Source organism: Sinocyclocheilus rhinocerous, unplaced genomic scaffold (assembly GCF_001515625.1).
Source record: "Sinocyclocheilus rhinocerous isolate Xijiao unplaced genomic scaffold, SAMN03320098_v1.1 scaffold917, whole genome shotgun sequence".
In the NCBI taxonomy this organism is placed as follows: domain Eukaryota; kingdom Metazoa; phylum Chordata; class Actinopteri; order Cypriniformes; family Cyprinidae; genus Sinocyclocheilus; species Sinocyclocheilus rhinocerous.
Window position 1 is genome coordinate 32,289 of NW_015632721.1, and position 12,420 is coordinate 44,708.

Consider the following 12,420-nt stretch of genomic DNA (forward strand, 5'->3'; position numbering starts at 1 on the left):
GTTTGTGTTCTACTGAAGAAACAAAGTCACCTACATCTTGGATGCCCTGGGGGTAAGCAGATAAACATCAAATTTTAATTTTTGGTTGAACTATCCCTTTAATAACCACCTTACTAACTATTATTAAGCATCAAATTGCATATTTATTGAGGCAAAAGTCGTGGTTAAGAGTTAGTTAATAGTGAGAATTGTTCCCTGAACTAAAGTGTGACCATTAAAACTATAAAAAAATTTTTTTGGTAATTGAAATAAAGCTGAAATAAATTAAAATATAAATATTAGATAAAAAACGTAAAATTAGAAATGTCAACTAGCTGATATAAAATTCTAACTAATACTGAAATAAAAATAAATTCAAGCTAAATAGAAATATTAAAAGGCAAAAATGTATAAAAATGACATAAAATAAAATAAAAAAATTTTTTAATTAAAAGCTAATTGCCACAGACACTATTGTTATAATTACCTAAAACTATTAAAAATTTGTTTTTGGTAATTGAAATGAAGCTGAAATAAAATAAAATATAAATATTAGATGAAAAACTTCAACTTAAGAAAACTTCAGAAAAATTTGAAATGTTGACATAGCAACTAATTGAAATGAAATTCTAACTAAAATGACTACAGATAAAACTGAAATAAAATAAATTCAAGCTAAATAGAAACACCAAAAAAGCAAAAACTAATAAAAATGACAAATATAACAAAAAATATAAATAAAAAATTATAATAAATAATTCAAAATATTAATAAAAAGTATAAAATAAAACTGGTCACACACAAACATACACATGAAGTCTATTGATGGAAATCATTAAAAATTCAACAATTCTGGTTATAATTTCAACAATTCATATTCCGTAATGGTTTTATTAACAACTCTTTTAGTACTTTAGATGAATCAAACCAGTAACTCGTGAGTCCGAGGCTGATTTGTGTCTTTTTCACAGATTCTTTACAAAGAACTGATTCAAAAGAGTCATTTGTTCATGAATCACACTACAAGTTTTCACACTGCATGTTTATTGAATGCAATTTGCAATTATATTTTAGTGATTTAGATCTTATTTACTGAACTATTAGAGAACTGAGAAAAAACTGGATAAGTGGCTCATGTTGCTTTTGCCCTTCTTCATTACTGGAGGCTGTAGTGATACCGTTGGATGATACGATAGACTGAATCAGAACAGCAGCTCAGCACTATGTAGACATCAACATTTGCTCACCTGAGATTTGAAGTAGGTCTCCTGTGGCGTCCCGAGCACATCCGCCGAGGCGATATCCAGATGGAGAAGGATCTGCCTGAAGGATGGCCGGTTTCTGGGTTTACCTTGCCTGCAGGTACAAGACCAACCAATAAAACATAGTTTTAGAGAACTCTTAGAAATACTTGATTCTGACTGGCTAATCACAGCTTTCTGCAGTGAAGAATATATATCTGCAACTATCTGGCAACTGCCTAGCAACCACCCAGAACACCCTAGCAACTGCCCAAAACAACCCTCGGAACTGCATAGAAACACCTTAGCAACCCCCTAGCAACCACCCAGAACAACCCTTGCAACTGCATAGAAACTCCTTAGCAACCCCCCAGAACATGCCCAGAGCAACCCCTGCAACCCAGATGGAGAAGGATCTGCCTGAAGGATGGCCGGTTTCTGGGTTTACCTTGCCTGCAGGTACAAGACCAACCAATAAAACATAGTTTTAGAGAACTCTTAGAAATACTTGATTCTGACTGGCTAATCACAGCTTTCTGCAGTGAAGAATATATATCTGCAACTATCTGGCAACTGCCTAGCAACCACCCAGAACACCCTAGCAACTGCCCAGAACAACCCTTTCAACTGCATAGAAACACCTTAGCAACCCCCTAGCAACCACCCAGAACACCCTAGCAACAGCCCAGAACAACCCTTTCAACTGCATAGAAACACCTTAGCAACCACCCAGAACACTCTAGCAACTGCCCAGAACAACCCTTGCAACTGCATAGAAACACCTTAGCAACCCCCTAGCAACCACCCAGAACAACCCTTGCAACTGCATAGAAACTCCTTAGCAACCCCCCAGCAACTGCCCAGAACAACCCTTGCAACTGCATAGAAACACCTTAGCAACCCCCTAGCAACCACCTTGATAGATTACGGCAGTCCTAATTAACACAATATGATATTTAATTTTTAAATATCACGATTATTGTCAATAATTGTTTATTTTTAATTACTTAATAATTTCAATAAATCAATATTTCTTGTACAGCAGTGTTAATTTTGACAGCAAATTTTGATTTCGTTTTAGTCATAGTCTTTTGTCATATTTTAGTCATCTGAATTGTTTTTAGTTTTAGTCTAGTTTTAGTCGACTAATCTACAGTAAATTTAGTCGGCTAAAATCTAATGGGTTTAGTTACAGTGCATTTATTAAGCATTTCTCTAACATTTCCAAACTCATTAGGTTTGTGAGTTCTCTCTTGCGTCAGATTTATCCATATGTCTGCTCTTCTCTTACTCCCACATATTGACATTTTTTAACGTTTTATGAGACGTGCAGCAAGTGTGTTTTAGCTTATGTCCCACCGGTTCATATGTACGCATCTAACCTCCGAAACACGCAGCAGATTCGTTTCTAAATGAATATCTTCCCAAATCGTCCCTCCCTAACATTTTCGTCTCGTTTTTATTCGTTGACGAAAATGTCAATAGATTTACGTCATAGTTTTTGTCATTCAAAAAGAGTTTTAGTTCGTTATCGTCTCGTTGTCGTCGGTGAAAATATGTCGTTGACGAAAATTATTCGTCAACGAAATTAACACTGTTGTACAGTATTCCGTTCATATGTGTAGCTTTATTCCGTAAACACTAACAGTGTTCTTCCCTATTATAAGAACAGCACAGAAGCGTGTGTAGATGAAGAGTCTCACCAGGTCTGTTTCATGAGGATCTTGAAGCCGTCAGGACAGGTGGACGGCACAGGCAGATGGAGGCTGTTACTCCCCACACCCCAGATGATGGCAGACGAGTCCACGTCCTTATAGGGGATCTCACCAGTCAGCAGCTCCCATAACACCACCCCAAATGACCTACAAGCACACAAAAATCAGCATTCACAGCTTACACTACACACACTACTGCTCTAATGCTTGAGTTCTTAATATTTCTGAAAGAAGCCTCTTATGCTCACCAAGGCTATATTTATTTGATCAAAAATACTGTAAAAATAATGAAATATTATTACAATTTAAATAACTGTTTTCTATGTGAATATACTGTAAAATGTAATTTATTTCTGTGATCAAAGCTGAATTTTCAGCATCATTACTCCACTCTTCAGTGTCAAATGATCCTTCAGAAATCATTCTAATATGCTGATTTGCTGCTCGAGAAACAATTCTGATTATTATTGATATCACTGCATTAGCTCACACTCACCAAATATCTACTTTCTCCGACACCGGCTCATTCCGGATCACTTCGGGAGCCATCCAGGCCACCGTACCGGCAAATGACATCTTCATACTCTTGTCACTGAGCTCTTTAGATGTTCCAAAGTCTGAGATCTTCACGTTGTCATTTTGAGTGACTAGCACACTGCAAAAGAAAACACACACAAACGCATGACACGATGCTGTCAGTTTATTTCCATATACAGTATACTGTAAGTGATTTGAGATTTGTTAAGTGTTTTTGAGTGTTTTATGCATCTGATAAAGTAAGCATTTTTGTTAATTGAAATAAAGCTGGAATAAAAGAAAACAAATATTAAATGAAAAACCGAACCCTGGTATCGTGTTAAAAATCTGGGTACAGTTGTTGTGGGTTGACCTTTTGGATTCAATGCAATTGCTGACTAAGATGAAAATAAATAAATAAACAAAAATAGCAAACCTTTAACCTTTTTTTGGTAATGTTTGGGAACCTTTAATAGTTCCCATACATTTCAAAACATGAGAACATGATTTTTTTCAACTGTATTTAAGAATTATTTTATTAACATTTAACAATTGATTAATATTTAACTATTATTTTTAACATGTTTTAAAACAGAAGTAGTGTAGAAAAGCACTTATTTTGTGTGCTTTCCTGAAGCTTAAACAGTAGAGCATGGCGCTCGCAACACCAGGATCACGGGTTCGATTCCCAGCTAAATTAACAGGCATGAACTGAAAATGCACCATCAATGCAGTGTAAATTTCTTCAGATAAAAGCATCTGCCAAATGCATAAAAGTAAATGTAAATACCCTTATAGGGTAGTTGAAATTGACCCGTGAACATCATAATTGTAATATAAATTTTGTATACACATTACACAAAACTTTAGAGTGTAAAAACGTTGCATGCATGTTCATGATCCTAAATAAGGAAAAAGTCACAAAATATCAAGAAAACATATCATAGGTTAACCAATATTTCCAGCAACTCAAAAATCGAGGTGGGTCAAATTAACTGACAACATAGTTTGAATTAAACCTTAATTTAAAAAAATTATAATAATAATAATTTGCCTTGGCAACTAAATTGGAGTCCTAAAATGAAATAGTATGTTTTAAAACAATTTAACCTTTTAAACAGAAGCAGTGTGGAAAAGTACTTATTCTGTGTGCTTTCTTGAAGCTTTCAAAGAAAATTAAACTAATACAGAAAAAAAATTATTAAGGCTAAAAAATGTAAAAAATAAATAAATAACTAAAAATAACACAAAATAATACAAATGACAAAAACATATAAAATTACAAATACTTTGACTAAAAATATAAAAAAAATAAAAGCCAATTCAAATTTAAATAATAGTAAATAAACAATCCTAAAATCCCACAGGTCTTACTTTGGTGATTTGAGGTCTCTGTGGATGATCTTGTGGAGGTGCAGGTAGTTCATGCCGCTGGCGATCCCTGAGGCCCAGTCCACCAGCAGCCGTGGCGTGATCTTACGACCGGCCCTGAGAACCTCGTACAGCTGCCCTTGAGCACAATACTCCATGATGATGCAGTAACACGGGGCCTGCGTGCAAATACCCCTAAAATACAAACAGCACACTTTAGTTGTGTTCACTGCACTCAGAAACTCAAAACTGAGCATTTACAGCCACTATCTGGTCATGCATTGTGACCTACTTGAAGCTGATGATGTTGGGGTGCTTCAGCTTCCGCAGGTGTTTGATATCCGTCTCCTTTTGCTCTCGGACTTTCTTGATGGCGACCTCTTCGGAGCAGAACTTTCCGAGGAACACGGCGCCCTGAGCTCCGCTGCCTAGCCACTGCAGCTCAGAGATCTCCTCAAACGGCACCTCCCACATGTCTACTGACCAATCAGAACACACCATCAACATAGTGTACAACAAAACTACAGCAAAGAACAGTTTAAAGGGACAGGTTCACCCAAATATGAAAATTCTGTCATTTAGTTGAACACAAAAGAAGATATTTTGAAGAATGCGGGTAACTGAACAGTTGACGGTAGCCACTGATTTCCATTTTTCCATACTATGGAAGTCAATGGCTGCCAGCAACAGTTTGGTTATCAACATTCTTCAAAATATCTTCTTTTATGTTCAACAGAACAAAGAAACTCATACAGGTGTGGAACAACTTGAGGGTGAGTAAATGATTACAGAATTGGGATTTTCAGAACACATTTTTGCATTCCACTGCATTGCTTTTCCATTGTTTTTCTATGTAAACATGCACTAGACCAGGGGTGGCAACTCACCTGCCTGTAGCTTCCTAGTAACCGTTCAGACCTTGATTAGCTCGTTCAGGTGTGTTTGATTAGGGTTGAAGCAAAACTCTGCAGGGCTGCGGCTCTCCAGGACCGACGTTCGCCACCCCTGCACTAGACGGACGTCTTTGATCGTTGTGCTCGCGTCTTGCATCATTATAGTGCTTTGTGCGTTCTAAAACTGCCCCTCAAGATGTTTTTTTTTCATTCCACTACCATGATTCTTGTGTTTCTACTGTGATGGTTTTAAGGCTACAATGGTATCTAGAGCAGCGAATCAAGAACCAGTTTGATTTTTGCTATTTTGATTTTGTGTTGACTTTGTAGACCATGAAGTAAAAGTTGTCAATTAAAGCAATGAAAAACAGTCAAGTTCGACCTGTCTGTTAATGATCACACTAACATGCAGGTAAACTAAGTATTTCATTTTTATTTCAAGTGATTTATTTTGATTGTTTTAATTTTAAAAGTATTTTATTTCTTTAATTTTACATTTTTATGATTTAATTAAGTATTAGCTTTTCATCAACTCACAAACCCCTGTTTGAGAAACCCTGACTTAAAGTAATGTTTAATGCATATAATGCAGATAACAAACAATGAAATATGTTTTCTTTCTCATCATATTTTTATATCAATATGGTACAAAATAATCCTATTCAAATATATGTAATAAACGAGTTAGGTCAAAAGTAATCTAAAAGTAATCAAAAAATTTATCAGAATACATTACCTAAAATGTGTAATTTACTAGATTACATTACTAACTACAATTTTTGGTAACACTTTATTTTACATCGCCCTAAAGTAAAAACAGTAAATTATACATAATTACATACATAATTATTATTACTTAAATGCTACTATTACTTAAATGTATAATTACTAGAGTTAGATTTTTTATAACCGATACCGATATAGACTATTTACATGTTTATGTGTCCGATAACCGATATGCAGAACCGATATTCATTTATTGTTTTCCTTCTGTTTTTTACACAATTACTAAAGTAAAAACAGTAAATTATGCATAATTACATGCATAATTACTATTACTTAAATGTTACTATTACTTAAATGTATAATTACTAGAGATTGAGTTATTATAACCGATACAGATTATTTGCATGTTTATGTGCCCTATATCCAATATAAAGAACCAATATTTATTTATTTTTTCTTCTGTTTTTAGCACAATGATAACAAAATATTGGTAGATTTGATATTACAAAACCAATATCCGATTACGGAAAAATGCTTAAATATTGGGGAAAAACTAACATTTTTGGTAACATTTTATTTTACAGCGCCCTTGTCACTCGCACACAAAATTATGCATAATTACTATTACTTAAATTACTTAAATGTATAATTACTAGAGATAAATTTCTTTATAACCAATACCGATTGTTTGCATATTTATGTGCCTGATAACCGATATGCAGAATCGATATTTATTTACTTTTTTACTTCTGTTTTTAACACAATGATGACAACATATTCATCAATATTCAATTCAATATTACAAAACTGATATCAAAACCGAAAAATGCTTAAATATCTGGAAAAATATCGGTAAAACCAATTATCGTCTGATCTCTAATAATTACACTGTAACAAGGACACCTTAAAATAAACTGTAACTTGTAATTTGCAGAGGTGGGGGCAAGTCACACATGTCCAAGTCTCAAGCAAGTCTCAAGTCCCTACCATCAAGTCTCAAGCAATTGTAATCAGTATCTAATGGACTACAATTTGTAAGTAGCACTTCATACTCGTCGTCACTAACCTTGCTGCTGAAGTTTGTACTCAGTCGAGTATGTTTTCCCGATAATATTCCACACGGGTCTCAAACATCCGAACAGCCCCTCTAGGAATCCGCCGCTTCCCGTCCCGGCTCTATGAAAGTGCAGTTTGATGTCATCATGTGGATGGTGGTGCGTGTCGTCCCCGCTGTGGTCCATCGGACACCCACCCTCCTCGTTTTTCTCCTCCCCGCCGCTTCCGCAGCCTCCCTGACCGCAGGACCCCGGTGTCTCGGCCTCCTCGTGCTCCTGCAGCTGCAGCACGCTGTTTTCGAAGTGTCCCTGCTCCCGCGTCGAGTCCTCGCTGAGGGCCGTGCACGGAGGGCTGGTGCCACCCGGCTCGGCGTCCCTGCAGGGGAGCTGCAGCTGTTGCAGCGGCATGGGAAGGGTGGTGGGAGGAGCCAGGTCTGCGATGATCTGCGGTGGAGGTGGTGCCGGTGGAAGCAGCGCTTGAGGAGAAACGTTACTGTTGGTTTTCTTCATTGAGTCACCGACGACCGTGAGCTTCAGCTCCTCCTTCAGCTTCCCCACCAGCAGACTGCTACAGGACGTCCAGGACAGCACCTCCGGGGAGCTTCCCATGGTGCTGTGCGTGTGCATGGGCAGATGCCCTCCTCACCCGACGGGAAATGAGCGGCGAGGCTTTACAGATGAATTCTGTTGGGGTTTATGACACACCTGCATGAGAAAGACAGAGACAATCATGCATTTAAAAACAACCTGATGGGTGCAACTTAACAAAACTGAACTGTTTTTTGACTTTTTGAATATGAAATGTTTCAACTTGAACATAGAGTATGATGCTGAAAGAAAAACACCAAAACAATGAGAAATGAGTGCTGATTTAAAAAGTTTGGTGTTTGCATGTTGCAAAGTTAACACAATTCTTTAATAAAAGTAACATTACACAGAACACAGAAATATAGAGTAAAAGAGGCAATTTAATTAGATTGAACTCTTTAATGCACAGATTTTGGTAATGAATGAATTATGTAATTTTTTGCATCTACAGTAATTCTATTTCTTTTTTTTATTTAATTGTATTATAAAAATGATATAATGAATCCTTTTTAGTAATTAATGAATTATGTAATTTCATATTTACAATAATACATTTTTTATATCTAATTTTATTGTAAAAAAAATTTAATTATAAAGCCACACACACACACATATATATATATATATATATATATAAAAACAGGAATATTTGTATTTATATTATTTTGTATATAATAATTATATTTCTTTTTATATTTAATTTATTGTAAAAAAATATATAAATTAATTAATTTGAATATATAAAAATATTTAAAAGACCTGTTTTTGACATTTAAACAACATTTATTTGAAATACATATCTTTTGTACCATTATAAACCTTTACTGTTATTATACACCTTTACTGTGACTTTTGATAATTTTACAGCACCTTTGCTGAATGTAAGTATTCATTTCTTTCTAAAAATTAATTATAATAATTATAATAATATAATAATAAAAAAAAAAAATTAGATATATTGAGTAGATCGCAATGCATTCTGGGATCACCTTTTCTATTAAGCATGCAATGGTGTGCAATGCTGACTCAGAATTTTTGAACAGCCTTTGCAACTGATGCCTTAAAAAGTCACCTACACAGGCAGCTCACTAGGTTTCGAAACAGAGCACGTTTAAAAATATCCTTAATGAATTTGAGAAATATAAGCACTCGTTTAAAACAGCAACTACAGCTCTGACTGCTAAATAAAGACTGAAACGGTTGATCATTTTAATTTCTAATCTCATTCCGCACACAGCGGGAGAGGGATTGGAGGCATTTGCATTAATGATGATTATCTCTTTAGAGAGAGAGAGAGATAATTCCAGGAAGCTGTCGTTGTGATCCGGTCTCTGTTGATCGAATGTGTTAGTGCTGCTTTGAGATTAAAGCAGAGTGAGTATTAGAAGCTCTGAGAGCCAAACATCTGGCACACATCGTTCACACACACACACACACACACACACACACACACACACACAAACACAAACACAAACACAGTCACTGAGGACGAAAATCCCATAATCTGCTGCTGTAGTTACACAGCAATAATTTTGCCTGCATTAGTGTCCGAACCAAAGGTCGGCAGCCTTTATGATGTGACATAATCACAAAACATATACAGACCAACAGCCAGAAGTTTCTATTTTCCTCATGTTAGAATAACAGTGAAGAGATGAAAAGTCTGATTTACCCTTCTTCTTTGTCTGGCTCTGTTCACTCTGGACATTCATTAACCAACTTCATCAGGTGTTTTTAAACGCTAGTGAAGAAAAAGACATATATATATATATATATATATATATATACATACAAAATAAGAGGGATCATGAAAATCACGTTATTTTTTATTTAGTTCTGTCTTGAATAAGCTATTTCACATAACGGATGTTTATATATACTCCACAAGACAAAATAACAATTGAATTTATAAAAATGACCCCGTTCAAAAGTTTACATACCCTTGAATATTAATACTGTGTGTCATTTCCTGTATGAAAACTTTTGAACAGGATGATGATGACGTGTAAATTTTTCTTATTTTGATTAAAGATCATATTTTTTTTCATTTAGTACTGCGCTTCAGAAGCTACATAAATACATACATGTTTCCCAGAAGACAAAATAAGGACAATTTACCCTGATCATCTAATTCAAAAAGTTTTCACCCCCACGGCTCTTAATGCATTGTGTTTCCTTCTTGAGCATCAGTAAATGTTTTCACCTTTTGCAATTGTTATGTATGAGTCCCTCAGTTGTCCTCAGTTTGAAAAGATGGATCTCAAAATCATACAGTCACTGCTGGAAAGGGTTCAGAAATGCAGGAGATGCTGGAAAACCAAAGACTGTGCAGGAGCTGGGGGATTTTTCTGAAGAACAGCAGGCAGTTTAACTGCTCAGGACCAACAAGGGAGTCATGAACAACTATCACAAAACATAAAAACAGTCGTGGATCATCCAGGAAATGACACACACTATTAATATTCAACTTTTGAACGGGGTCATTTTTATACATTCAGTTATTATTTTGTCTTGTGGAGTATATATAAACATCTGTTATGTGAAATAGCTTATTCAAGACAGAACTAAATAAAAAATAACATGCAATTGTCATGATCCCTCTTATTTTGTTAAAATTATGAACATTTTGCATATTCTTCAAGGGGTACAACTGTATACATGCATTTTATATTTTATAAATTCATCATATATTATATATAATACATGGTGTTGAGATATTGTTCATCCCTCCTACATTCAGTGGGGTATTAATGTGGGGTATTAGGGGTATTTCTGCGGAGTAAAGTGATCCGGTGAGTAGGTGTGATAGAGCTGCAGCAGCAGCGCATCAATAATGCATCACAAGCGTCTCACAGAACTCTGCCGAGAGTGCAGCGGGAAACTAGAGAGCGTCGCTCAGGTGACCGGCAAACACGTGTGTGTGTGTGTAATTCCACGCCGGCTCTGAGTTACAGTCTGGAGGGGAAAAAACTCCAGTCCTGCCAAAATGCATGGACAGATTGGACACACACACACACACACACACACACATCATGACAACAGTTTAGTTCTGGTTGTACATCTGTAATCCAGATCAGTCCAGGTCAGCCTGGCTGGATTCTGTGTCGATATCAATCTGAAGGCAGTGAATTATTCATTGGTTTGGGTGGCAGCGCTGCTATAAATAATATCTGGACCTTTATCAGTGCACTTCCTGTCCAACTGGAAAACTAGCCCGCCTACTGTCACTAATTAATTACTAGAAATAATATTATGAAGTATTTTTCTGGATCTACAGGTGTTAGATGATAACTGCTGAGAGCAACAGATTCAGATTCAGAAAACAAGAGACAGAGACCTTCAAGACCTTTAATCTGCTAATCCACACTTCAACTTCCTGTTTCAATAGGAAATAAGTCAACACACGACAGGAAACTGTGATTGTCTTTAAATATACATTTGCTGAATAATGCCTCTAATTAGTGGTACAGTACTTTAACTTAAAAAAAAAACATGCAATTAGCATTTAAAGTCAATGTTGACTTTTCTAATGCAGGTTACTGCATTTTGCTAAAAGATTATGAAGACAAACAGTTTTCTTTGAAATTGTACACATTAAGTGCATTAAAAAATTAAATAGTCAACATAAATATTAATTTTGATTTCACACAGACATCAAGAAAAAGATTAAAATATGTTAAAATAATAAAAACAATAATATTAAATAATCTTGTTTAGTATTTTACTTTAAATTAAGATGAAAATAATATTTAATAATCTAAAATAACATATAATAATAATAATAATAATTATAATAATAGTAATATTGAAATTCCATATGTTAGCAAAAATTATCTTCACAACCCCCATCCCTACTGCAGGAAAAGGAAATGTTCCTCAGCAGGATGAAAAGAAATTAATGAGTCAAGAAATCAATCAATTTTATAATAAAATCAATTTTGGACATTTTAGTCAATGCTGAAAACGGGAACTAAACACACTACAAAGAAGGGGTTTTCAATCTGTTTAATAATCCCACTGATACAAGAGGATGAACAATCTGCTCTCTCTCACACACACACACACACACACACAGGCTTAAAGCACAAGTGCGCTGATGTTCCCTTGCGCTGCACCATTGTGAACTCTTATGTAAATAACATCCATCAGCAGGCCTAAAATAAACAGGTATGCATACTAGACAAAGAACATATGTAGAGTGCAGAGATTCAGACACACACACACAAGCCCTTTACAATGCCCCTCAGGACAGGAATTATGGGTCCACAGACTGTTGTGTGTGTGTGAGGTGAATCTCACAAACCTTTCAAGAAATATATATATATATATATATATA

At 35.4% G+C, this 12,420-nt stretch overlaps 1 protein-coding gene across 1 annotated transcript in view; it reads right to left on the reverse strand.

Moving 5' to 3' along the window:
* LOC107742817 (mitogen-activated protein kinase kinase kinase 13-like) overlaps positions 1-12,420 on the reverse strand; it is a 29,928-nt gene that overhangs the window by 6,563 nt on the left and 10,945 nt on the right. Inside the window, exons 2-7 of the mRNA XM_016555863.1 lie at positions 7,508-8,201; positions 5,115-5,301; positions 4,826-5,017; positions 3,432-3,590; positions 2,924-3,082; positions 1,227-1,335 (exon numbers count right to left, since the gene is read on the reverse strand). Of these exons, the coding sequence (XP_016411349.1) occupies positions 1,227-1,335; positions 2,924-3,082; positions 3,432-3,590; positions 4,826-5,017; positions 5,115-5,301; positions 7,508-8,123 (1,422 nt within the window). The 5' untranslated portion in view covers positions 8,124-8,201. The remainder of the gene's footprint in view (positions 1-1,226; positions 1,336-2,923; positions 3,083-3,431; positions 3,591-4,825; positions 5,018-5,114; positions 5,302-7,507; positions 8,202-12,420) is intronic.